This window comes from Dermochelys coriacea, chromosome 1 (assembly GCF_009764565.3).
Source record: "Dermochelys coriacea isolate rDerCor1 chromosome 1, rDerCor1.pri.v4, whole genome shotgun sequence".
Taxonomy (NCBI): domain Eukaryota; kingdom Metazoa; phylum Chordata; order Testudines; family Dermochelyidae; genus Dermochelys; species Dermochelys coriacea.
Window position 1 is genome coordinate 348,046,455 of NC_050068.2, and position 27,704 is coordinate 348,074,158.

The 27,704-nt window shown below is 49.5% G+C and overlaps 1 protein-coding gene across 2 annotated transcripts; it reads right to left on the minus strand.

Moving 5' to 3' along the window:
- On the minus strand, nucleotides 1-27,157 carry ASB13 (ankyrin repeat and SOCS box containing 13). 2 transcript variants are annotated; one of them, XM_038417849.2, is made up of 6 exons: nucleotides 26,946-27,136; nucleotides 20,255-20,442; nucleotides 19,576-19,726; nucleotides 18,206-18,340; nucleotides 16,328-16,519; nucleotides 1-573 (listed from the first exon to the last, which is right to left on the minus strand). In XM_038417849.2, the coding sequence occupies exons 1-6, from the start codon at nucleotides 26,986-26,988 to the stop codon at nucleotides 464-466; spliced, it is 819 nt and encodes a 272-aa protein (XP_038273777.1). In that variant the 5' UTR covers nucleotides 26,989-27,136; the 3' UTR covers nucleotides 1-463. The 2 variants fall into 2 exon arrangements, with proteins under 2 accessions (XP_038273777.1, XP_038273769.1); XM_038417841.2 differs by lacking the exon at nucleotides 1-573 and adding an exon at nucleotides 9,808-14,041 and having other exon boundaries at nucleotides 26,946-27,157.
- Between the last annotated feature and the right edge of the window lie 547 nt (nucleotides 27,158-27,704).

Below are 27,704 nucleotides of genomic sequence, written 5' to 3' on the forward strand. Positions count from 1 at the left end.
CCGGATCTTCACAAGTTCACAAGGCTGCACTGATCATGGTTTCACCCGCACAGTCTGTCACCCTCAGTGGCAGCAATGAACAGGGGGGGCGCAGGACGAGGGAACGCACCGTTTGGTGCGGAATGCGCCATGGGAATGCTGGGGCTTGAGGGGCATATGGGCGCCGTATCTTACTCTGGTGCAGGGGTGTTGGGTTTCAATATGGACCGCTGCCCCACCCTTGCAATTCAAGTGAGCTTCTTCCGCCCTTGCCTTAAAGGACAGAGATATTCTGTGCCACATGCAGAGAACAGGCAGCCCCAAGGTGCACATGCCAGAGGGCCCTGCAATGGCAGGGAACTGATTAAATGAGATACACAAGTGACCCACAGCCCATGCTGCAGACGAAGGTGAAAACGCCCAACAACACCAGCCAATCTCACCCAGGGGAAATTTCCTTCCTGACCCTGAATACGATGATCAGTTAGATTGTGAGCACATGAGAGGGACCCATCAGCCAGACACCTGAGAAAGAGAATGCTTGGTGCCTCCTCAGAGCACCGGCCCACCATGTCCAGTGTCTCCTCTCCATCTCTGTTGGTTCAGAAGAAAAAAAATATAAGTCCGAATACACTATGAGGAGAAAATTTTCTCCTCACAAAAGCCAGACCGCACAGTGAGGAGAAAGTTCCTTTCCTGACTTCTACAGGTGCCTGGTTGAAGCCCTGAAGCATGAGGTTTTAGGAACATAATTCCATAAGGGCAAGCTGTAATTGGCTTAATCTGCAGCATGGGTGATTAGGTTCAATATTCGGAAAATCTTCCTAACTCTAACAGTAAAGTTACGCTCTGGAACAGGCTTCCAAGGGAGGTTGTGGAATCCCCATCATTGGAGGTTTTTACGAACAGGCAGGACAAGCACCTGTCAGGGGCGGCTAGATTTATTTGGATCTGCCGCAGTGCAGGGGGCTGGACTTGATGACTTCTCAAGGTCCCTTCCAGCCTGACATTACTATGATTCTGAATCAGAAGCGACCCCCAGAGCTCTTGAACCCTGAACCAAAACATCCGATGAAGTGAGCTGTAGCTCACGAAAGCTTATGCTCAAATAAATTTGTTAGTCTCTAAGGTGCCACAAGTCCTCCTTTTCTTTTTTGTGAATACAGACTAACACAGCTGCTACTCTGAAACAAGAACTAGGGGTCACCCAATAACATTAATAGGCAGCAGGTTTAAAACAAACAAAAGGAAGTATTTCTTCATACAATGCACAGTCGACCTGTGGAACTCTTTGCCAGAGGATGTTGTGAAGGCCAAGACTATAATAGGGTTCAAAAAGAACTAGATAAATTATTGGAGGATAGGTCCATCAATGGCTATTAGCCAGGATGGGCAGGGATGGTGTCCCTAGCCTCTGATTGCCAGAAGCTGGGAGTGAGTGACAGGAGATGGATCACTTGATGATTACCTGTTCTGTTCATTCCCTCTGGGGCACCTGGCATTGGCCATTGTCAGAAGACAGGATACTGGGCTTAATGGACCTTTGGTCTGACCCAGTTTGGCCGTTCTTACATTCTTATGTTCTTTAACCACTATGGGCAATACATACAATCCCATTCATAAATTTATCAAGCTTTTCCTTAAAACTAAGGAGGTTGGTTGGACTGCTTTTCCCATGGTGCACCTTAGTTTGCTCACTTGTTGAGTGGAGGCGGTTGCATCAGTAGAGTCCTTGGCCATGGTGCATCATAGGAGACATAGTCCAGCTGGGGTGCCTGGCTCATAGAGGAGAATGGGACATGAGGAATCCAAACAAGAGCTCCCATGAGGCACCATGGCAGGCTGACCCAATTGATATACTTCATTTTTCAGGCATTTGGTTTTTTGGATGAAAAATCAAACCTTTCTGTGAAAAGTAGACACTCCGTGCAAAGAAATGGCAAAACCCCATTTTCTGTCAAGAGCCAGTTTTGACAGGAAATGTTGACAGTTCCTGCCGGAGGTGCTCAGACACTAGGCATGGGACCATAGACCTACTTAGACAAAGAATCTTTCCAATAGTCTCACTGTTGCACTGGTTCAACTACTGCCTTAATGGGGGCCGGATATAGAAGGCAGCCAGGGGCTCTTTTAGCAAACATGCTAAGATGACCAATTTAGAGAGGGCTTTTTGGCCAAGAGGATCCCCAAGTGCTCCTCAGACTGTACACAGAGCTCACTCACCCACTACTCAAATGCAGGCAGCTCTGGGGTGGTACCAGCATTGGCAGCACACCCAGCACTACCTTGGCAGCTGTGATTTGGGGACACAGACACCAAAGCTGCATGTTGGGCAGGGAATTGGGCAGAGCAGCTGGCAGTTTCCGTGCAGCCCACAAGCAGCTGCTGGCTCATCCACTGTGCAGGCAGCTCAATGCTCAACTGAACAGGGCAGAGCCCCCTCGAGGGCCCAGTGCTCCCTACAGCTAGGCAGCAGCAGCCTCAACGGCCTCTACGTTGCAATGGGGGGAGCTCCATGGATGGGAAATGGGGGTGGAAGGGAGGCTGTTCCAGAGGGGTGTGGGGCAGGAACGAGTGGGGGCAGGATTGTAGGGCAGGGGCCATACCTTGCCCGTAAGGGGAGGACGACTTAGGAACTAGGAGACGAGCGTCCTGAGGGGAGAGAGAGAGGAGGAAGAGTTGCAGGGGGCTGGCGAAAGGGACCAGCCAGCCTAGGCTGAATTTTCCTCCTGATCCCGCAACACCGCCCCCCCCCACACATGCATATACATGTAGGCACTCACAGACACACATGCATACACATGCACACATTCGTACACGTACACACATTCACTCACTCATATGCACACACACATACCCAGGCACACATTCTTATGTACACACATGCACACTCATGCACACACGCATATACATGCACACACTCATAAATGCACACAAGCATATACATGCACACACACATATGCATGCACACATGTGCACACGTGCATGCACACACATATGCACACACTAATATGCACACACACATACCCATGCACACACTCACACTCATATATATGCACACACTCATCCACATCCACATATACACGCACACATAAACACACATACATGTGATGCACACACACATACACACAGTGGTGAGCTGGAGCCAGTTTGCACCGGTTCCAGCTAGAACCAGTTGTTAAATTTAGAAGCCCTTTTAGAACCGGTTGTTCGTGCGAGAAGCCGGGGGGGGGCCTGAGAAGCAGGCCGTGGCTTCCCGCTCAGGCCCAGGGAGGCGGAGGTGAGCTGGGGCAGGGCAGGGGAGTGGGAGGAGGGCCGCCCGCACCACAGCAGGTAACCCGGGGGGGGCACACAGAGGAACCGCTCCCCGCCCCAGCTCACCTCCGCCACCCTCGGCCTGAGTGTGAAGCTGCCGCCTGCTTCTCAGCCCGCCCCGGCTTCCCGCCCAACAGCTGATTCGCGGGGAGCTGGGGGGGGGCGGAGAAGCAGGGCAAGGCGGCGGGTTCAGGGGAGGAGGCGGAGGTGGAGCGGAGGTGAGGTGAGCTGGGGCCAGGCATGGAGCTGCCGGTGGGGTCTCTGCACCCACCAAATTTTCCCGTGGGGGATCCAGCCCCAGAGCACCCATGGAATCGGCACCTAATGTGCCACTATTGATGTGATCAGTGGGGGGAGCAGCCGTTCCCCCTGCTCCCCCCCAGCTACGTTCCCCCACCCCTAGGAGCCAGAGGGACCTGCCGGATGCTTCCTGGGAGCTGCCCCAGGTAAGCACCGCCAGGACTCCCCACCTCGCCCCCCCCAGCAGGTCCCTCTGGCTCTTAGTGGTGGGGTGGGCACCCACTACGGTGGCCCATGAGACTCTCCTGCCCAGTTCTGGGGGCAGTCAGGGGACGGGGTGGATGGGGCACGGGTCCTGGGGGGGCATCAAGAAACGTGGGGGGTTGGATGGGGCAGGAGTCCTGGGGGGGGGCGGGGGGGCAACGACCCCCTTGTGGGGTGAGGAGGAAACCCGGTGTTAAGATTTTGGCAGCTCATCACTGCATACACATGCACACACTCATACATATGCATGCACACATTCATCCACCCATGCATATACATGCGCACACACACACACACACAGAGGCTTTTCTGCTAAGAGAGAAAACTGCAGAGCCCAAGCCCCCAAATCTGTTGTTTCAGTAGCTGTGTCTGTCTCGCAAAATGACAGGTTTCAGAGTAGCAACCGTGTTAGTCTGTATTCGCAAAAAGAAGAGGAGTAGTTGTGGCACCTTAGAGACTAACAAATTTATTTGAGCATAAGCTTTCGTGAGCTACAGCATCCGATGAAGTGAGCTGTAGCTCACGAAAGCTTATGCTCAAATAAATTTGTTAGTCTCTAAGGTGCCACAAGGACTCCTTTTCTTTTTGTGTCTGTCTCAGCGTTGCTCAAGGGGTGGCCTTGGCACTAAGAGGGCAGGCAGCTGTACAATGCAGCAGCACTTAGGGGAGTGGGCCATCATAACCTCGTGCCACGGGCTGCAGACTGTCTCTTTGTTCCGATAATAAAGCACCCGCAAGGGTCTAGGAAACGGGACACCGGGGCCTTTAAGAACCACACATTTTTTCCACTCTGATGTCTACAAAACCTGGCAGCGGCTCTTAAAAACCACCTTTCCAGATGTTTATTTAATACAGCCCGGTCCAACCTCAGGGTCATAGTCAACCATCCCGCCTCATACTGAGAAAAACTGACTCTCATGCATCGACCTCAATGGGACTCCCGTGTAGTAAGCCCCACTCGCTGTGAGCAGAGGTTGCTCCTAGAGAACTGTATCCAAACTTCCCTGAAGTTTTGGGGAGCGTTTGGGCCGGGAGTTTAGTTTAGACCCCACTCTGTTACAGCGAGATACATTGAAAGCTCCAAGCCTTGCCAGCTGGGAGTAGCATTACTACATATTTTCCTCTGGAAGTTTGCCCAGACTAACGTATGTCTCTCCATACACGCATTGCCTGAACATGCAGATCATGAATTCACTTCTTTTCTACTGAAAAACACACCACACCTTCTTCTTCGGCCCTGACATCAGAGGATGTTTTATTACATACCTATCTGCACAACTTGAAAAGCTTCCTTCAACAGAGATTGCTCAGCCTGGAGCTAGGAAAGTTTGTTCAGGTCAGGTGGCCTTTTTTCTTCTTTATTTTGTATATTTGATTGAAACAAATCAGGTGCAAAGCGCAAACAGTTAAAAGCATCCATGGAAGTGTTACTGATTTTAACCCGCCGAGGGAGAGGCCCGGTACACCCAGGCATCCCACCCACATGTTGGCTAGATACTATCCGTCTCCATTCTCCAGATTTCTTGACTCTGCATGATAATACTTAGCTCTTATGTAGTGCTTTTCTCCATAGAGCTCAAAGCACTTTACAAAGAAAGTCAGAATTATCCCCAATGGGGTGCCACTGCAGTAACAAGACATCATAACATCCTTCCTCAGCTGGGGAAACTGAGGCACAGAGCAGTAAAATAACCAGCCTGAGCTCACCCAGCAAGCCAGGGGCAAAGGTGAAGATTTCCTCTCCTGCAGGATACAGTGCCAGAGTTGTAGCAACATGTTTCAATCGCAGTGGCCACTCTGTGTACACTGTGCTATTAATGAGCACCCACTCTTTAAAGACAAGTTAGAAGAGTGCTATGGGGTATTGCACAAATTGCTCACCTGTGAACAACGAGGACATTTCAGGAGCATGCATCACTGCTATAAAGCAGGTCCCAGCAGCTCATATGAGGTGAATAACCCAGCCCAGTCAGGGTACAGCTACATTTCTTTTACCGGAAGACTGGTTTAAGGGGTAAAGCAGCAAATGTCAGGACACACTCAGAAAAAAAAGCTTTGACAGCTGGATTGAGTTAAGGGCGAGCGCCGGAAAAACAAAAGCTCCTTGAGCCAAGAGGCCAATCCACAGGACAGACAGAGCCCTGGAACCAATTAGCCGAGGCATTGGAAATGGCTGCTGAGTTGGTCCAGAGAGCTAGCATTGATTAACGTGTGTTGATTCTGTTTGATTATCACTCGGTGACATGGGGCAGCGAGGGACGGGAGATTCCCCACGGACCAAGGCAACAAAATAATAACGCAGAGCCTGAGATGTGCCACACACAACTTACTGAACCCAGGCTGGGGGCTACACAGAGACCCCCTGCCAGAGAGACCGCGGCCATCGGCAAACTGCTGGGCTAGAAATTACAACCCCCCGCCCCAAATCCCACTGAGGAGGTGCTGCCACAGACCCAGCAAACACTCATTGCTTGTGTGCCTGACAGGGGCCTACTGAGCAACTGGCCCGTGAGGCCCAGATCAGGGGCACAGGAAATTTGGGAAGGGGGGGTGGGAGTGTTTTGGACAGGCTGGCAGGAGGAGGGGCAACCAGGGGAGTCTTAGCAGCGTTCCTGCCCTGTGCAGCAGAGGAGCTTTCAGACCATCTGGGGGAGCTGGGGGCGAAGAGGCGAAAAGAGGCGAGGGGGGAAGGAGGAGAGGCCGGGGAAAGGAAGCACCGCTGCAGAGCCAAGCAAGCTCTGCCAGAGGAAAGGCAGCCTTGTAGTGGGAGCATTATTCTGCCTTGGTTACTGCACGGTAAAGAACATAAGGGCCTGCACATGTTTGATCCAAGCCCGGCACCCGCTGGGAATCATCTTTGCCCAGTAGGTCTGGCTGTGGGGCAGACTCGTTACTGCTTCGGAGCCTGGTCTGACGGGGACATTTGGTGTAAGCTCCAGAATCAGGCCCTTGAGGAGGCACCGGAGAGACAGGACAGGGTCACGTGTTTCCCCTGGGAGCATTTGCCACAAATACCGGTGGGAGAGCTGAGCCTACACCCCAGCCCCTTCGGGGAGAGATGGCCAAACTCCACCAATAGGGGCGGGGATGGAGGGAGGCGTCGGGGGATCGGGGGAGGCGACCTGCCTTGTTCCAAGACAATTCAGGCTATGGTGAAACCCACACGTAAAAGGCTGTGAGTTCAATTCTGCAACATGACGAGCACCCTCGATCCCTAGAATACCGAGCCCCGGGTAGGCGCAGCATCCTAGGGGGCTGGGAGGCAGAAAGGGTGGCCTAGTGGGTAGGCCACTAGACTGGGGCTTGAGTTCGATTCCTGCCTCAGCCACTCTGTGACCTTGGACGAGTCACATGGGCCCTGCGCCTCAAAGGTACCCAGCACCTAGCTCTCGCTGACACTGAGGCAGGAGCCGAAATGCCTTTGAGGAGCTGAACCTTAGTCTCATTGTGCTTCAGCTCCCCAGCTAAAATGGGGAGAATACTTCCCAGGGGGGTCGCAAGGACCGAGTCCATCCATGCTTTGAGACGCTGAGAGCTACTGGAGCAGCCCGCGAGAGGGGAAGGTTCCATTCTGCAATGGGTCCCCCCCCTGCTGTACGTGTCACAGCCCGCTGCAAGTGCCAGCAACACTCCCATTGACTTCAGCCAGCTTTGAGTCGGGCCCCGGCTTGGCTCTGTCAATACACACTGAACGCTGAGCAGTGTGTTCCAGCAGGACGGGTGCTCATACGATTTGGGGCAGCAGGCCAAGCTCTCATGGTTCCTGTGGGTCTAAGAGCAAAGTATGCTCCAATCACATTCTCCCTGTCCTCCGGCAGCCACCTGGTCCTGCAGTGCTTAGCACTGCTGCGTCCCTTCAGGGCACAAACTCACCTTATTTAAGGGCCCTATTCACTACAGCAGAGACCTGGAGAAGAGCTGCGTGTAGCTCGAATGCGTCTCTCTCTCACCCACAGAAATTGGTTCAATAGAAGATATTACACCACACACACACCTTGGCTCGCTACCATAGAGAAGGAACATGCAAACCACACTTCCCCGGCCACATGGCTGTTCCCCCGTTTCCCCCCCCATCCAACACCATCCCCCATCATGCTCCCATGACCAACTGCCCCTGCCTCAGAAACGCTCCTCCATCTTTGTCTTGCACTTCTTGGCAAGGGCAGATTTTAAGATCCAAAGATCACGCAAAGCCTGCAAGGGGACTTGCTGGTTGAAACTGGTTGTACACAGTGACCTGAATTCTAAGGCATCAATTATTCTTGTTTGCATTTGACACCTCCTCTCCCACCCGAGCTCTCCGTGTCTTAATATAACTAGCAATGAGATTCAGGGGTCGAGTCTCCTTTCCGTGCAAGCCCCTGGAAAAACAACAGGGCTGGGCTACAAACAGTTAATCCCTCAGTCCTGCAAAGTTTTTACAGGCACAAAATTCTAGGCGACACCTTGTTTTCATTGGACCAACTTGACATAGTTAGAATGAAGCTGCTGTGATCAAATGCCTGCACTGCAAGCCAACGTGAATGCACTCTGCTGGCAGCAGCCAGCAACACAATCCTGAGGATTCTCGAGCAGTGCTAACTGTAAAAGAGGCAAGACAGAGCCGAGCCACATCTGGAGCTGGACTTTCCCCAAAGCGCAAGCCATGGTTGGATTGGAGGGGTTTTCTTCAGGCCTCTCCATGCAAAGACGACTCTGCAAGGCAGTGTGGCGTGGAGAGGGGCACGGAAGTGGGGAGGAGGAGTGGAAAGCCGAGCTTCATTTGCAGATTCATCTCTTCCTTCCCTGGCACGGGTTGAAAGGAACATATGGCGCAAGAGCTAGTTTGGGGGGGGTTGATTTTATTTGCACTGGATGTGCACTTTGATTGCACATTACTAATCACAAACAAAAGCAAAGGAAGTTAAATGATCAAACCCTGCATGAAAACAAAGCTACGGGTGTAACCTAAACAGACCCAGCCCAGGAGACTTGGAAAAGACTTAATATTGGAGATTTAGGTTGCGTCTTTCACCCCAAAGCTCTTTACAAATCAGGAGTCACTTCACCCATTGTTGAAATGGCAGTAGAATGCGCAGAAGACTTGTATTGTGTTCCTGGCACTGCCACTAGGCTGCTGGGTGATTTCGGGCAAGACCCTTCACCCCTCTGTGCCTCAGTTTCCCCATCTGTAAAATGGGGATAATGCTAAAGCACTACTATTAAAGCACTAGAGACCTACTGCTGAAAAGCCCTATATAAAGAGCTAGGTACTATTATCACAGGTTGCCATTGCATGCAGCCAGCCAGGCTAGGTATCAGGCAATGAGCGAGAGCTCCCAAGCTCAGGGTGACCAGCTCAGACACCTGTCGGGCAGTCTCTATCTTGTTCTTTATGCCTGGTGCTGCCATTGCTCAGACAGCTGACAAGGGCGCTCTCGCTAGCGGATAGTTAGCAAAGGGACCGAACTATGACAGGCGATGGAGTACTGAGTCCACTTCACCTCGTTTTAGGGCCATCTTGAGCTGGGGGAATAAAAAGACATCCTCTGCAGCTTCTTGTTTACCTGGGATTGGTTCAATTAGCTTGCCCTACTGCCACTTGCTAACTGGAGGTAGATTTATAGATTCCAAGGAACCATTATTATGATCATCTCTAGTCTGACCTCTGCATACCCCAGGCCAGAGAATCTCGCCCAGCGATTCCTGAGTACAATCACCTTCCTCTTCAGGTCAATGCTATCTCAAACAGCTAGGTCATCAATGGTTATCGCCCTGAGCCCATCTTGCCTGACTCAGCACCATTACAAACAGGTCAACAACTACAGATTGTCTCCTAGTTCACTGGTTCTCAAAGCACTTCCAGGCAGTCCAGGGAGCTGCTTTGCATCACAGTGGTGCAGCATGCACGGCTGGAACAAACAGCAGTCCCGCCTTCCCCTAAGAAGTGTGTTTGTGCATGCTTGGGTATCCCTGCCAGATCTCCTTTGGTGCCCTGTGCCCAGCTGGGTTTCTGCAAAGGAGCTTGGGTCTATTGATAAGTCTTTATTGGCTCCTTTTTTGGTGTACATTCAACTATGATCACATGGGATGAGAGAGGCTGAGGATAAATTCCCAGAAGGCCAGAGAGAGGAAATGAACAGCGCAGATAAAATAGAAGAGAGACATAACCAAGCAGTGGCACTCACACTGGAAGTGACTTGCAAAGGAGAAAATAAAGATGACATGAAAGGGATTTGTTTTTTTCTGCTTGATTTTTTTATATCGGAAATTCAGGTCCTGTCAGAGCTGAAGACCCTGTGGTGACTGGAGACCTAGTGAAATGGGACAAGATAGTGAAGACTGAGCTGCTGAGATGGGGAGGGATTTTGAGCCAGACTGATGAAAACAGTTTGGTTTTCATTTAGCGTTCTGGCCCCCCCTCTGACTCCAATGACTAATTCACATTTTTGGATACAGGAAGCTTCTGTTAAAGATTCAACTGCCTTGTCTCTCCAGTTAAGGAGAAAGAGCCCACACTACACATCTCTAAGACCTCCCAAAGCTTCTCCAGCAAAACCCGGCAAACTTGATATTTCCAATGTAAAAATCCAAGCAGAATTTTATATATCTACGAAAAACCCTTCAGGTTTTCTTTATATACCCATGCAGCAGAAAAATGAAAAGTGGGGGGAGGAGGGGAAGAAGGGGGGTCATGAACCCAATGTTTAAAAAATCATTTGCAGGTCACCTTTAAATTGAAAATATTTTCATCTCATCTTCTTAATACTGCCCTAATACTATTTTCCCCATGTAGCATAGCACTACGGTTGCAACAGGGAAAGTGTAAGATTAAGATTGATGGCCGGGGGGGAGGAGTAAGCTATAAGATTTTAAGTAGCAGTCCACCATGTGACAGCATTTGAGAACCACTGATTTAGTTAAAAGAACAAGAGTACTGTTCTTTTTGCGGACACAGACTAACACGGCTGCTACTCTGAAACCTGATCTAGTTTTATGCCATGTTAGACACCCTTAAAGGGTTCCACGAGCCCAGGATCATTAAGAGGATGGGTTTTATTCTGATCTTAATGTGCTAAGACTTACCAGACATGCATCAAGAAGACTAGATCCTGCTAATGCTGTACCCACTAAAGTGGCCAGCTGCCTTCAGATTTCAGGTCAATGAAATCGCACATGTTAAGGAAGACTAAGACTTTTGCTCTGCTTCTAATCTAACCTCACCCAAAAGGATTAAATATCAAAAGGACGCTGTGACAGTTTGTAAAGAACAGAGGAAATCAACATTGACAATATGCAGCAATATGTCAGGGGACCAGACCCTGTGGCTGTGCCAGGGCAAACATCTAAAGGAGTAGCTGAAACAAGAGGCAACCTCAGAGTGAAAAATCTTAAAAGCCTAGTCAGAGCTCATCGATGCATCCTTGTCTCTGGCATAGGCACCGACTCCATGGGTGCTCAGGGGCTGGAGCACCCATGGAAAAAATTAGTGGGTGCTCAGCACCCACTGGCAGCCAGCTCCCCCACCCCCAGCACCTCCTGCCCGCCGGTGATCAGCTGTTCAGTGGCGTGCAGGGGGCGCTGGGGGGAAGGAGGAAAACAGGGTGGGAAGAGGCAGGGTGGGGGAGGGGGCTTGGAGGAAGGGGTGGAGTGGGGGCAGGGCCTGGAGGTCAAGCACCCCCCAGGACCTCTCGAAGTCGGCGCCTCTGGTCATTGGTGCATGAATGGATTTGTTATCAGATTGTACAGTTGTGCTGCAAAGTGCTCCTCTGAGGATAAAATCTGGCCTGTTGACAGGGTGCCCAAATATTGCCTAAGACCGTTGCTGCCTTGGTCACCTGCCAGAATCGGTGGGCTGAAACTATTTTTACATCAAATTGAGATGGCTGCGCTGCCATCAGACTGGTCGCTCAGATCCAGATGGAGCACTGCATGCTGGGATTGGTTGTTATCTCAGTAGGCTGCACCTCCAAAATTGTGAGGGCAGATCCAATGAAGTCACCGGAAAGACACCCAGGGATTGTGATGGGCTTTGGATGAGGCCTGCCGAGAATTGCATTGCATGACTTGGGAGGCCCGCTGACAGCCTCTGGCCTAAAAGTGAAATTTGTGTCTAATTAGGGCACCCAGATAATTATCCCCTACTACCTTTGTGATTAGCCATTACCCCTTCAGGAACACAAGGCATTGTAGAGTAGACTCCAATGGGGGTAGTGATCTGGCAGGATCTCTAGTGTAAAAAGATTACTAGTAGGGCTGTCGATTAATTGCAGTTAACTCACACAATTAACTCAAAAAAATTAATCGTGATTAAACGCACGGTTAAACAATAGAATACCAACTGAAATTTATTAAATATTTTGGATGTGTTTCTACATTTTCAAATATATTGATTTCTATTATAACACAGATTACAAAATGTACAGTGCTCACTTTATATTTATTTTTGATTACAAATATTTGCACTATAAAAAAGTAGTATTTTTCAATTCACCTCATACAAGTACTATAGTGCAATCTCTATCATGAAAGTGTAATTTACAAATGTACATTTTTTTTGTTACATAACTGCACTCAAAAATAAAACAATGTAAAACTTTAGAGCCTAACAAGTCCACTCAGTCCTACTTCTAGTACAGTCAATTGCTAAGACAAACAAGTTTGTTTATATTTACAGGAGATAATGCTGCCTGCTTCTTATTTACAATGTCACCTGAAAGTGAGAACAGGCATTTGCATGGCCCTTTTATAGCTGGTGTTGCAAGGTATTTACTTGCCAGATATGCTAAACATTCGTATGCCCCTTCATGCTTCGGCCACCATTCCAGAGGACATGCTTCCATGCTGATGATGCTCGTTAAAAAAAATGTGTTAATTAAATTTGTGACTGAACTCCTTGGGGGGAAATTGTATATCTCTTGCTCTGTTTTACTCGCATTCTGCCATATATTTCATGTTATAGCAGTCTCGGATGATGACCCAGTACGTGTTTGTTTTAAGAACACTTTCACTGCAGATCTGACAAAACGCAAAGAAGGTACCAATGTGAGATTTCTAAGGATAGGTACAGCACTCGACCTAAGGTTTAAGAATCTGAAGTACCATCTAAAATCTGAGAGGGACAAAGTGTAGAGCATGCTTTCAAAAATCTTAAAGAGCAACACTCAGATGCAGAAAATACAGAACCCGAACCACAAAAAAGAAAAGCAACCTTCTGCTGGTGGCATCTGACTCAGCTGACGAAAATGAACATGCGTCAGACTGTTCTGCTTTGGATTGTTATCGAGCAGAACCCGTGATCAGCATGGACACATCTTCTGGAATGGTGATTGAAGCATGAAGGAACATATGAATCTTTAGCGTATCTGGCATATAAATATCTTGCGACGCCAGCTACAACAGTGCCATGCGAATACCTGTTCTCACTTTCAGGTGATATTGTAAAGAAGAAGAGGGCAGCATTATATCCTGCAAATTGTAACCAAATTTGTTTGTCTGAGTGATTGGGTGAAGTAGGACTGAATGGACTTGTAGACTCTAAAGTTTGACATTGTTTTATTTTTGAATTCAGGGGTTTTTTGTACATAATTCTACATGTGTAAGTTCAACTTTCATGATAAAGAGATTGCACCTACAGTACTTGTATGAGGTGAATTGAAAAATACTATTTATTTTGTTTTTTTACAGTGCAAATATTTGTAATAAAAAATAAATATAAAGTGAGCACTGTACACTTTGTATTCTGTGTTGTAAATGAAATCAATATATTTGAAAATGTAGAAAACATCCAAAAATATTTAAATAAATAGTATTCTATTACTGTTTAGCAGCGCGATTAATTAAAAAAAATAATCACATGATTAATCACAATTAATTTTTTTAAATGCTTGACAGCCCTAATTATTAGTAAAACCCTGGATCTACACAAGATCTAAGTGATTGTCTTTGTCAAAACTCTCAGTCACATGATGGGATGCGGGGGGATGTGCTGCCTCAGAAAAAGTATTTACATAAATTAACTTAAATTAAAGGGACTTCTTATGGGGAGAGGAAGGGAGGGAGAGAGAGAGAAAGATTCAAGATACTTCATTTTGTGGGGTCTAACGATATTGTCCTGCAATGTCACCTTCTTTCGGTCAGTTGTATGAGAGGTATTTCATTAATGGCAGAGGAATATTTAACTTGGCAATCTTCGCCAGCCCTTGCTGGCCGGTGGCTTTCCGCAGGCTAACTCTGCAGAGCTGCGACAAACTCAGGGGCGTTTCTGAAACGATAAAAAAAGATCAGCAGCGTCACTGTGCCAGCTCGGCAGAAGGCTCTTATTTCTGCCAAGCACAGAACTCTTCACAGACCGACAAAGGTGCCGATTCTGTGGGTGCTCTGGGGCTGGAGCACCCATGGGAAAAAAATAGCAGATGCTTAGCATCCACCAGCCACAGCTGTTCGGCAGTGCTGCCGATCACCTGATAGGCTCAACTGCCAAACAGTTATTTGGCAGCCCAGGGAGTGGCTTGCGGGAGAGTGGAGACCAGTGAGCAGCAGGTGGGAGAGGGTCTTGGGAGGAGGGTGGAGTGGGAAGTGGCGGAGTGAGGGCGGAGCCTTGTGTGAGGGGCAGAGTGAGGGCGGGGTCTGGGAGAAGGGGCGGGGTGAGGGCGGGGCTTCAGGGCACAGCGCCCCCAGGGAAAAGTAAAAAGTCAGTGCCTATGAATGGAGGCCAAACTCAGCCGGCACAGCTCCCATCAAAATCCCGAGGCTGTTTCCGCTTACACCAGGCCTCGATGGGATCCGCAGAGTTCACAGGATTCCAGATGGGCTTTGCAGTGCACAGAAAAGCGGTGGTAACGGCTCAATTTCAAATCTCACTCACCACCACGCCCACACTCCCAGCCAGCCGTTCCTGCTCACCGCACCCACAAACAATGCAACATCACTCCCTACTGCACCACTCCAGGATCATTCAGCGGGCGGGTACCAGACCAGTGGCTCTTCTCTTTGTTGACTGCATGACAGTGCTGCGTGGGGCTGGCTCTCAGAGGCACAGCTCAGCCGGGAGAAGTGGGAGGAGCCTTTACCCTGTTCTTTGAGACTGGATTCCAGGGAAAGAACCTCGAGGTTCTCCCTAGCAGGCCGTACCACTTCTTTGTAACCTTGTGGGAAGGTTGGGGATAATCAGCGAAATGCCGATTCCCTCTTGCTTAGGGTCACGAGCGAGAGAGAGAATAATATTGATGAGAGAGAGGCTAATCTGTTCCCTTTAAAGGTGGGCATGGGAGAATTGCACGTGGAGAGAGAATTCAAACAAACAAAGAATCAGATGCTGGATTTTAAATAAAATCACAATTTTTCCATTTAGGTCTCTAATTTTTTATGTTAGAGGAGGTGCATCCCAGGCCCCAATCCAGGTGCGTTTCAAACTGAAACAAACACAAACACACACACTTCTTCTTCTTCCGCCCTTCATGGCGCACACTCTTACACTCTTTAACCTATTCTCATGGGAAGCTCGATGTGGGACAGCACCAGGTTCCCATGCAGAGATGCAGAGTTTGGGACGGGTCACCAGACTCCTGGTCCAGAGGGCTCACAGAATTGACACACGTGACGGCCACAGCAACGAAGAGGTGTGAACTCCCCCACTCAGTGTGAGCTGAGCACCAAAGGAACGCAGTAGGTTCACAGGTCAGAGGAAGAGCTAAGCAAAGCTTAAAAGCTCCTCCCTTCCACCAACAGAAGCTGGTCCAATAAAAGATATTACCTCGCCCACCTTGTCTCCCAGCTAGAGGAAAGACTATTATGCAGGAGAACAGAATAAGAACATAGGAACAGCCATACTGGGTCAGACCAAAGGTCCATTTAGTTCAGTATCCTGTCTTCCAACAGAGGCCAGTGCCAGGTGTCCCAGAGGGAATGAACAGAACTGGTAATCATCAAGTGATCCATCCCATCGCCCATTCCCAGCTTCTGGCAAACAGAGGCTAGGGACACCCTCGCTGCCCATCCTGGCTAATAGCCATTGATGGACCTATCCTCTATGAACTTATCTAGTTCTTTTTTTAACCCTGTTATAGTCTTAGCCTTCACGACATCCTCTGGCAAGGAGTTCCACAGGTTGACTGTGCATTGTGTGAAGAAATACTTCCTTTTGCTTGTTTTAAGCCTGCTGCCTATTCATTTCATTTGATGACCCCTAGTTCTTGTGTTATGAGGAGGAGTCAATAACACGTCCTTATTTACTTTCTCCACACCAGTCATGATTTTATAGACCTCAATCATATCCCCCTTTAGTCGTCTCTTTTCCAAGCTGAAAAGTCCCAGTCTTATTAATCTCTCCTCATATGGAAACTGTTCCATACCCCTAGTCATTTTTGCTGCCCTTTTCTGAACCTTTTCCAGTTCCATGAGGAACAAGCAGATTATGAGATGGGGAGAAAATGGCAGCCATAAGATGCATAGATTTTAAGGCTGGAAAGGAACATGATGATGACCCAGCCTGCGGAAGAGGAAATGAGTTCTAGCACAGCTGTGAGAGATGGGACCGAACCCCACTTACTTTCATAGTACTCCAAGCACTTAGCAGTCTGGCTGCTCCTACATGTGTAGTCGGATGGTTTCTTCCCTCTGTTGTCTTGGGCATAAATGTTTCCTCCAAATTCAACCAGCATCTCTACCAGATCCGCATTTTTCACCTTGGCTGCGTGGTGAAGGGCTGTCTCATGAAGTTTAGCTGCATTCACATTTGCCCCTGGGAGCATAAACAAAATGAGTTTATTAAGGCCCCGATATAGCCACCTTTACTCTGGTTAAGTCGTCTCTCACCTGAGCAAATTACCACTCAATTGGTGTAAAGCTTCTTAATGAGGTTCCACCAATCAGCTGAAAGACCAAGGGACTGTCTACACTACAGCGGCATAGCTACGACGCCGAAGCTACAGTGGCATAACTCTGCAGTGTATGTCCTATGGCGACAGAAGGGATTTTTCCATCGCTATAGGAATTCCATCTCCCCAAGTGATGGTAGGTCTATCAACCTAGCTGGGGGTTAGGTCAGAGATAGCTACGGCACTCAGGGACATGGATTTTTCACACCCCTGAGCACCGTAGCTATTTTGACCTACGTTTTAAGTATTGAGCCAGTGGTTCTAGTTAGCACCTCATGTATTTTAGCAGGCGTATGTTTTCCTTACATCGAGATTGTTAGCTGATATAGCTATGAAAACAAACTTCAGAATGTAACCTATGCAGTGCTGCTGCCCTGAGTCTACACAGTCTGAAACCAGCTCAGAACTGCCCAGTTCTTCTCCATGGGTTGTTCAATCTGAAACTTACTGATGTCAGCGTTGTTAACTATTTAAGTGCTGGTCATTTTAACAGAAAATCTTGTTACGCTGGGATTTTGAGATCTGGAGATCTAGATGCCCTTCAGCATCCATCAACCGTTTACCAAATCTTTTTCGTTCTCATTTCTGCTAAGAAAGTGTGAACAGGTAAACTCAAGCCAGAAGGGTATCCTCATTCCCCCATCTCTTCCTGTTACCCTTTCTATTGAACTGATAGGTGGATACTGGGGGTCACATGAGTTCTTGACAAGGATGGACCCAAAACACAAAGTCCGAATCCATACCCAAACGTCAACAAAGTTCGGAGGTGCTTGGCTCTGGTGATTTAGTTCAGAACTAGCTCTGGTTCCTATAGCCAGGGACCCTGGATGTGAAGCTTGGAGCATGCAATGTTACTTGAATATCCCCTGGCTGAATCCATCTCTGGTGTAACTCCAATCAAATCACACCAGGGACCTAATGTTTTGTTGTACATCAAACCCCAATATGTCTCTCTTTCCAGCTCTCCTCTATCTTCAACCTTAAAAAAAAAATTACTAATATTGATCCAACGCCATTATTAAAAGTGCATTGAAACATTATTCTAGGATGCTGGAATGGTTTGGTTATTAACAAAATAGGAACAGCTAAATGCCACTGAACTAAACAGGAGAGTTTATGACATGGATATTAATCTGCCTAAGCTGGAAGCCTTCCAAAAATGGCTAAATAGGTGCATTGCTTTGCCCAGAAGAAAAGCCCTTCTGTATATAGGTTTTAGAGTAGCAGCCGTGTTAGTCTGTATTCGCAAAAAGAAAAGGAGTACTTCATTAGATGAAGTGAGCTGTAGCTCACGAAAGCTTATGCTCAAATAAATTTGTTAGTCTCTAAGGTGCCACAAGTACTCCTTTTCTTCTGTATATATTTATTTTGTCTGGCAGACACTCCGAGGACATAATCATGTCCATTTCAAGGGCTCCGTGAATTAATAAACTTCTTCTAAAATAACTTCTCTCTTCTGAGCACAAGAACAGATACAAGAGGTGAGCATTGCACAAACACCGCCACTAGGTACTGCGTACACTGAAATCAACACCTCCGGTGTGCCGTACCGGCATCGAGCAGTAACTTCACACAATCCAGATGCTCCCGGGCACAGGCTACATGCAGAGGGGTTCCGAAGTGGCAATCATGGGCCTCCAGGTTCGCACCGACATCTATCAGGAGCTGCACGCATGCCGAACTCCCTTTGAAAAGAGAACTGATCAGTGGGAAACAGCCTGGCTTTGAGGGGAACTTCCATGTGCTTTGTATCAGCTTGGCCTAAGAGTATGTGTATGCTGCAGAAGCGAGCTTGAATCCAGCTAGCACAGTAACAACAGCACTGAAGACACCGCAGTGGATTGTAACCCAAGTATGTACCCAGGGTCTAGACCAAGCTTGTACTACCTTTGCTGAAGCCCACGTTGCGCTGTCTTCATTGGCACTGTTATCCATGCTGGCTGGATCTAAGCTAACCCGGGCAGGCTAGCCCTTGCTGTGTAGACCTACCCTAAGAGTGTCATTAACATCTGGGACATTAAGCGCAAAGGCTTGGGTATATTTTTCCCTGTTGGGCTAAATCTAACGGCCAGTGACACGGTCATCCATAGGAAGAGGTAGAAGCCCTGTTGCTCGAGTCCTTTGAAGCTAGACTCGACTAAACTTTGGCAAACTATGCTCCAAGGGGGATGGACTGAGTCATCTAACCGGGCTGAACCTTTATAAGAGTGCTCATGCCAAGGATTTCAAAAATTAGGAGCCTAACATTACCTATTTAAGCACCTGCCAGGCTTTCAAAAGTGGTAAGCACCTGACAGCTCCCACTGATCTCACAATGGGAGACAACCCCTGCCTCTAACATCATACAATCTAACGGGACAGGCAAAGGGTAGGTGAAGGAAGTGTTATCACATCCAATGTACAGAGTGGGAAAGTGAAGCACAGAGGAAATAAGAGACTTGGCCAAGGTCACACAGGGAGTCTATGCCAGATCTGGGAACTGATCACTGGTCTTGAGTTCCACTCCAGCACCTTCACCGGAAGATCAACCTTCCCACGACTCAAATCTGATTTTGATGGAAGTTTAACAAATGGAGAGGTCATGGGGTGGGCCCAACATAGGGACTTCTGGGCTACATTAACAAATAATGGAAGTTGTTGTCCTACCTAGCTAGGATTTTCAATTGTGTCCACCACATGGTGTCCAAGTGCCTTACACCTACAATTTCTTTATTTGCCCAGTCCTGCAGAGTTTTTCATTCTGACTTCAGCAGGATCTCAGCTGACACAATGGGCCTTAAAACCACACAACTAATCTTAACAAAAAGAGACGACAGGAGATAGTTTCCAGCTGTTACAGTCTGATGAACAACAGAATATTACGGTTATTTCAGGCCCTTTGCTGCTGCCATGGGTGTGAGTATGGATCTTGCGGGCTCACCATTCATGCAGGCTTCATGGAGAGGGGACGCCGTGTAGAGCGGAGGATTCACCTTCGCTCCATGGGACAGGAGCACTTTCACACATTCAATACTGCCCGAAGCACAAGCATCACAGAGCGGAGTGCTGCCATCTATGTTCCTGGCATCTACCTAGAAGGCAGAAAGATAGTATTGACTCAGGGGCAGCTGTATGCCAGTGCTCGCTTGCCTAGGTCTTTAACACACACTCTCTAACCCTGCAAAAGGCAGGAACCAGCCAGTGGATATTGTCACCAACCTAGCTTGAGTATAGTCCCGTCACTCTAAAGCGAACCAGGTCTTTTGTTCCCAGAACAGAGCTAAGGGAAGTATTAAAAGGAACATAGCAATAAAATACAAAACTTGCCAGAGAATCCACTCCAGTTGCTTTTCCTGCTGCTCCTTAGGCCACTTAGCGATCACTTTGGATAGTACGGCTGACGTGCACTGACCCAGAAGGGCAAGACTCAACTGTGACTCTATAAGAACCTCACGTCCCACTGATTTCAGTGAAGGCTCGGCCCATAGTAAGGACAGCGCAGCTAAAAATTTTCCCCTTCGGGGGACGTAATATCACTTATTGAATTGGATTTGTAGAAAGGTAATCAAGAGCAAAAGGCCAGGGGGGAGAGGGAAGGAGCACTCAAATTTATCACAAACCTGGGCCCCTGCAGCAAGCAAGAGTTTCACACACTGCGTCTGACCGCGCAGGCTCGCCTCGTGCAAGGGGGTGATAGAGTCGTAAGTGACCAGGTTTACGCAGGCACCATTTGCTATCAGCTGCTGCAGCTGCAGGATCTCTCCCCTCCTGGCTGCTTCATGAACAGGCGTCCTATCAGCCCAGAAGCCTGGGGAGAAAGGAGAGAATGTGAATGATAGTCTGTGAGCTGGAGACAACTCACTTTAGTGGGAGGAGAATGAGCATGGGCCAGTAGCTTGAATAAGAAACTAAGAGTTTGGGGGTTCTAGTCCCTCCTCTGCTAACGACTCAGTGTGTAGCCCTGGGTAGTCACTTTCACTTCTGTGTGCTACCAGGACCCCATGTATAAAAACTGGAATACTGGGGGGTTAAATTACTATTTGTCAAACGTGTTGCAATCCTTGTGTGAATGTGCTCTCTGACAGTATTATGGTTATTAAAATGATTGCTGTATGAAACAAAGGCAGCACTGTCTCTGCGTAAGTGTATTTTGCTTATAGAATGAGTGACAAACGCAGAACAGCCCTGGGCTCTTTCAATCTAGATGTGATGCCTTTTAACAGGATGCATTCTGCCTCCATGCAAACGGGGACAACACACTCCAAATCCTTGGAAAAAAGCCAGTAGCATTAATTTGCATTTTGTCTTTAGTCAACTGCTGCTGTGTTTTCATGCAATTCTTCCTCATCTCCAAGCATTGCCACATATGGCCCCTCCACAGATTACTGCTGCTAAGGGCAGAAGTAACCTGCACTGAGCTGTGTGAACTGAAGCCTGGCTGTTTGAAAATAGCCAGAGCCTCGCGAACCAGCGGAGCGGCAGCGAACCAGCGGAGCAGCGGGGACAGCAGAGCAGCTCACAGCAGGAGTTTGCCTGGGACTGGTAAGTATCCGAGTGTGTGTGTTTGCTTGCTGAGGAAGTATCCGAGCGTGTGTTTGCTGGGAGGGCAGGGAGAGAGCCTGAGTGAGTGTCTGATTGGCTGCTAGCCTGCAGGGGGCGGGCATTAGGGTGTCTGTGTGTTTGCATCAGGGAAGCCTGGCTGTTTAAAAATAGCCAGAGCCTCGCGAACCAGCTGAGCAGCGGGGACAGCAGAGCAGCTCACAGCAGGAGTTTGCCTGGGAGTTCGCCTGGAGTGAGCCCAGTGAGGCTTACATCTTGCCAACGTCTCTGAGGAAGCTCATAGTAGGTAGGTGATATGGAAGGGGGGGGTTCAGCTATTGTGACCTGCACTGGATGTGCCATGTTTGTCTTTCTTCCACAGGACAGAAGCGACTTTGTCTGTACAAAGTGCAAGCTGGTCTCCATATTGGAAGAGAAGATTGAAGGTCTGGAGCAACAGGTAACGACCCTGCGTTGTATACGAGAGACTGAGGATTTTCTGGACCAAACTCAGGATAGCCTTCTAGGGGCACAAAGCTCTAAAGATATAGAGCAGGTTGCACAGAGGAGCCAAGAGGCCAGTGAAGAAGCTTGGCAACATGTGACCTCCAGAAGAGGTAAGCGGAATGTCCGGGTTCCAGTAACACAGACACAGGTAACTAACCGCTTTCATGTTCTCTCCACAGGTACCATTGCGGAGAGTGGACCAGATGATATGTCTGGGGGGAGAAAGCAGAAGGAGACCCCGCTGGTTGGGAGGCATGAGATGCGATGTCCTGAGGTTGGGGGTTCCACGACCACCACTCCCAAGAGGAGAAGGCGGGTGGTGGTGGTCGGGGACTCTCTCCTCCGGGGGACTGAGTCATCTATCTGCCGCCCTGACCGGGAAAACCGAGAAGTCTGCTGCTTGCCAGGGGCTAAGATTCGTGATGTGACGGAGAGACTGCCGAGACTCATCAAGCCCTCGGATCGCTACCCCTTCCTGCTTCTCCACGTGGGCACCAATGATACTGCCAAGAATGACCTTGAGCAGATCACTGCGGACTACGTGGCTCTGGGAAGAAGGATAAAGGAGTTGGAGGCGCAAGTGGTGTTCTCGTCCATCCTCCCCGTGGAAGGAAAAGGCCTGGGTAGGGACCGTCGAATCGTGGAGGTCAACGAATGGCTACGCAGGTGGTGTCGGAGAGAAGGCTTTGGATTCTTTGACCATGGGATGGTGTTCCATGAAGGAGGAGTGCTGGGCAGAGACGGGCTCCATCTTACGAAGAGAGGGAAGAACATCTTTGCCAGCAGGCTGGCTAACCTAGTGAGGAGGGCTTTAAACTAGGTTCACCGGGGGAAGGAGACCAAAGCCCTGAGGTAAGTGGGAAAGCGGGATACCGGGAGGAAGCACAGGCAGGAATGTCTGTGAGGGGAGGGCTCCTGCCTCATACTGGGAATGAGGGGCGATCAACAGGTTATCTCAAGTGCTTATATACAAATGCACAAAGCCTTGGAAACAAGCAGGGAGAACTGGAGGTCCTGGTGATGTCAAGGAATTATGACGTGATTGGAATAACAGAGACTTGGTGGGATAACTCACATGACTGGAGTACAGTCATGGATGGTTATAAACTGTTCAGGAAGGACAGGCAGGGCAGAAAAGGTGGGGGAGTAGCACTGTATGTAAGGGAGCAGTATGACTGCTCAGAGCTCCGGTACGAAACTGTGGAAAAACCTGAGTGTCTCTGGATTAAGTTTAGAAGTGTGTGCAACAAGAGTGATGTCATGGTGGGAGTCTGCTATAGACCACCGGACCAGGGGGATGAGGTGGATGAGGCTTTCTTCCGGCAACTCACGGAAGCTACTAGATCGCATGCCCTGATTCTCATGGGTGACTTTAATTTTCCTGATATCTGCTGGGAGAGCAATACAGCGGTGCATAGACAATCCAGGAAGTTTTTGGAAAGCGTAGGGGACAATTTCCTGGTGCAAGTGCTAGGGGAGCCAACTAGGGGGAGCGCTTTTCTTGACCTGCTGCTCACAAACCGGGTAGAATTAGTGGGGGAAGCAAAAGTGGATGGGAATCTGGGAGGCAGTGACCATGAGTTGGTTGAGTTCAGGATCCTGACGCAGGGAAGAAAGGTAAGCAGCAGGATACGGACCCTGGACTTCAGGAAAGCAGACTTTGACTCCCTCAGGGAACAGATGGCCAGGATCCCCTGGGGGACTAACATGAAAGGGAAGGGAGTCCAGGAGAGCTGGCTGTATTTCAAGGAATCCCTGTTGAGGTTACAGGGACAAACCATCCCGATGAGTCGAAAGAATAGTAAATATGGCAGGCGACCAGCTTGGCTTAATGGTGAAATCCTAGCGGATCTTAAACATAAAAAAGAAGCTTACAAGAAGTGGAAGGTTGGACATATGACCAGGGAAGAGTATAAAAATATTGCTCGGGCATGTAGGAAAGATATCAGGAGGGCCAAATCGCACCTGGAGCTGCAGCTAGCAAGAGATGTCAAGAGTAACAAGAAGGGTTTCTTCAGGTATGTTGGCAACAAGAAGAAAGCCAAGGAAAGTGTGGGCCCCTTACTGAATGAGGGAGGCAAGCTAGTGACAGAGGATGTGGAAAAAGCTAATGTACTCAATGCTTTTTTTGCCTCTGTTTTCACTAACAAGGTCAGCTCCCAGACTGCTGTGCTGGGCAACACAAAATGGGGAAGAGATGGCCAGCCCTCTGTAGAGATAGAGGTGGTTAGGGACTATTTAGAAAAGCTGGACGTGCACAAGTCCATGGGGCCGGACGAATTGCATCCGAGAGTGCTGAAGGAATTGGCGGCTGTGATTGCAGAGCCCTTGGCCATTATCTTTGAAAACTCGTGGCGAACGGGGGAAGTCCCGGATGACTGGAAAAAGGCTAATGTAGTGCCCATCTTTAAAAAAGGGAAGAAGGAGGATCCTGGGAACTACAGGCCGGTCAGCCTCACCTCAGTCCCTGGAAAAATCATGGAGCAGGTCCTCAAAGAATCAATCCTGAAGCACTTAGAGGAGAGGAAAGTGATCAGGAACAGTCAGCATGGATTCACCAAGGGAAGGTCATGCCTGACTAATCTAATCGCCTTTTATGATGAGATTACTGGTTCTGTGGATGAAGGGAAAGCAGTGGATGTATTGTTTCTTGACTTTAGCAAAGCTTTTGACACGGTCTCCCACAGCATTCTTGTCAGCAAGTTAAGGAAGTATGGGCTGGATGAATGCACTATAAGGTGGGTAGAAAGCTGGCTAGATTGTCGGGCTCAACGGGTAGTGATCAATGGCTCCATGTCTAGTTGGCAGCCGGTGTCAAGTGGAGTGCCCCAGGGGTCGGTCCTGGGGCCCGTTTTGTTCAATATCTTCATAAATGATCTGGAGGATGGTGTGGATTGCACTCTCAGCAAATTTGCGGATGATACTAAACTGGGAGGAGTGGTAGATACGCTGGAGGGGAGGGATAGGATACAGAAGGACCTAGACAAATTGGAGGATTGGGCCAAAAGAAATCTAATGAGGTTCAATAAGGATAAGTGCAGGATCCTGCACTTAGGATGGAAGAATCCAATGCACCGCTACAGACTAGGGACCGAATGGCTCGGCAGCAGTTCTGCGGAAAAGGACCTAGGGGTGACAGTGGACGAGAAGCTGGATATGAGTCAGCAGTGTGCCCTTGTTGCCAAGAAGGCCAATGGCATTTTGGGATGTATAAGTAGGGGCATAGCGAGCAGATCGAGGGACGTGATCGTTCCCCTCTATTCGACACTGGTGAGGCCTCATCTGGAGTACTGTGTCCAGTTTTGGGCCCCACACTACAGGAAGGATGTGGATAAATTGGAAAGAGTACAACGAAGGGCAACGAAAATGATTAGGGGTCTAGAGCACATGACTTATGAGGAGAGGCTGAGGGAGCTGGGATTGTTTAGTCTGCAGAAGAGAAGAATGAGGGGGGATTTGATAGCTGCTTTCAACTACCTGAAAGGGGGTTTCAAAGAGGATGGCTCTAGACTGTTCTCAATGGTAGCAGATGACAGAACGAGGAGTAATGGTCTCAAGTTGCAATGGGGGAGGTTTAGATTGGATATTAGGAAAAACTTTTTCACTAAGAGGGTGGTGAAACACTGGAATGCGTTACCTAGGGAGGTGGTAGAATCTCCTTCCTTAGAGGTTTTTAAGGTCAGGCTTGACAAAGCCCTGGCTGGGATGATTTAACTGGGACTTGGTCCTGCTTTGAGCAGGGGGTTGGACTAGATGACCTTCTGGGGTCCCTTCCAACCCTGATATTCTATGATTCTATGATATTCTATGTGTGCATAAAAGCCACTACCAGGGCACCAAGAAGAACAACATGCTATAGGCCCCATGCTGAAATGCCCTTCCACACAGCCCCTGAGAAGCAACCACTCCATGGTGCCAGGAGGTGGGCAGGCAGGGTGAAGAGATTTAAGGTGAGGTGGTGACAAGCCTGCCTCACAGGGGGTTCTAATGAACGTGTATCAGGGTGCTCCAACCTTTTCAGGGACATGGGCCTCAAGCACAGTTGCACGGCACCTCTGCAGGCCACAAAACGGCACCCACCACACAGCCTGACCTTGCACACCCCGTACACGTGAGGTCATGCCACACAGATGATGTCTGGTCTGCATGTTGCCCATGGAGGTGCCCACAACACGGAAAAGGCTGGACCCTCCCTGTAAAATTTCCAGCTGTATCTGCTACTGGATTGAAGGTCCTCTGCTAAATGCAAAGCTGCAGAGTCATGAATGTTGCCGCAAAAAGCAACAATATGATGCATTTACACCTTGGCTGCATTGTTGCCCTAATCCTTAGCTCTTCTTTTCTGTTATTAAGGGTTTTGATGTTTTCACGGCACACTTATACGCTGTAGTCTTTTGGGACCTCCATTTCCTCACCCCACTCGGAGGAAAGATATTTTGTGTTTAATGGCAATAATCCTGATCTACAGCACTGTAAGTGAGAGGGGAATCTGGCCCAGGAGAGGGCAGGCTGTTTGCTAAGAAGCAGCCCTCCCCTGCTAGCAGCAGGGCTGGAGATGAGAGGGGCCATTCCGGAGCCAAAGAAGAAAAGCACACTGCCTGTGTTTAAAGGCGATTATTCTCGTGACACAGATAGGACCATTCAGCTCCTGGAAAACCAAGCCTGCACATTGTAGCCTTATGTGCACAACGACACGGCAGCGCTGACACTCTGAATGGTGCAGTGCAGCCGCTCAAAGCATCTGGCACCAGCGGCCCCAGACCTGCTGCTGCCTGCACACCCGAGTCCCTGCAGATTGCTGCCCCTAACCCACCGTCGCACCCCGGAGCAGGTGCATTCCATCTGCTGCAGCGTGGGATCTGCCTCAGCACCTGGGTGTACAATGTCCTTTATTCTGCTCAGAATAGTCCTGCCCTGCAGGAGACCATGCCATGGGGGCAGGAGCTCTCCCCCCTACCCCCACAGGTCTTCTTGGGGCTCTACAAATTCCTCCCGAGACACCCCTGGCCCGCTCTAGGGAACGGAGTCCCTGGCCCCCAATAGCTCCCCTCCCTCCTTCCCCCTCCCCAAATCACTCCCCCCTTCCTCCCCAGAAGCAGGCACCCCCACTCCTAGATAGCAGGGGCCACCCCTAATGGAAACAGGCGCTCCCCCCATTCTCCTGGGGAACAAGCCCCCTGCCCCCAAATCACCCTTTTCCCCTCCACTGGGAGAAGAGGCCCCCCAAAAAAATCTCCCCCCTCGCTGGGTGCAGGACTCACTCACCGATCTCCCCCAGCCTGGAGCCGCTGGCCAGCGACCCTTCCATGGCCCGCGGCTGGCCCTGCCCCGAACTACAAGTCCCAGCAGCCCCTGCTCACTGAGGGGCGGGGGCTGATCCCCCCCGCTCGCGGCCCCGGACCCCGACCACCGCGCGGGCGGCTCCGGCGCTGGGTGACCCCCCTCTGCTCAGCCTGCCTGCGTCAGAGTCGAGGGAGGGGCCAAAGGGCCGGCGCAAAGGCCTCCGGGACTTGTAGTTTTCTGGTGCTGCCCCCTGCCGCCGGCTGGTGGCCGGGCGCTGTGCATGGGACGCGGTGTTATCCCCGCTGCGGCCAGCTGGCCGGCCCGGGGCCGAGCTGCAGACCTCCCTGCGGCGGCTTTCGGAGTAATGCACCATGCCCTGGGGTCCGGGCATAGATCCCTGCCGGGGAACCAATGCAAAACACTCACCGAGCCCTGCCTGCGGCACGGAGCCGGCAGCCAGGACTCCTGGGGTCTCTTTAATTATTATTATTATTTAAATAATTATTGTCGTTATCGGTGATTTGTGTTAGGGTGACAGCTGGAAGGTGTTGCGGGGCCCAGAGTTAGCGACAGCCCCAGGCCCTACTTCCCCCTGAAACCAATGGGAGTTGCTCCTCTGTTTTTTCCACCAAATGCATCCGATGAAGTGAGCTGTAGCTCATGAAAGATTATGCTCAAATAAATTTGTTAGTCTCTAAGGTGCCACAAGTACTCCTTTTCTTTTTGCGAATACAGACTAAC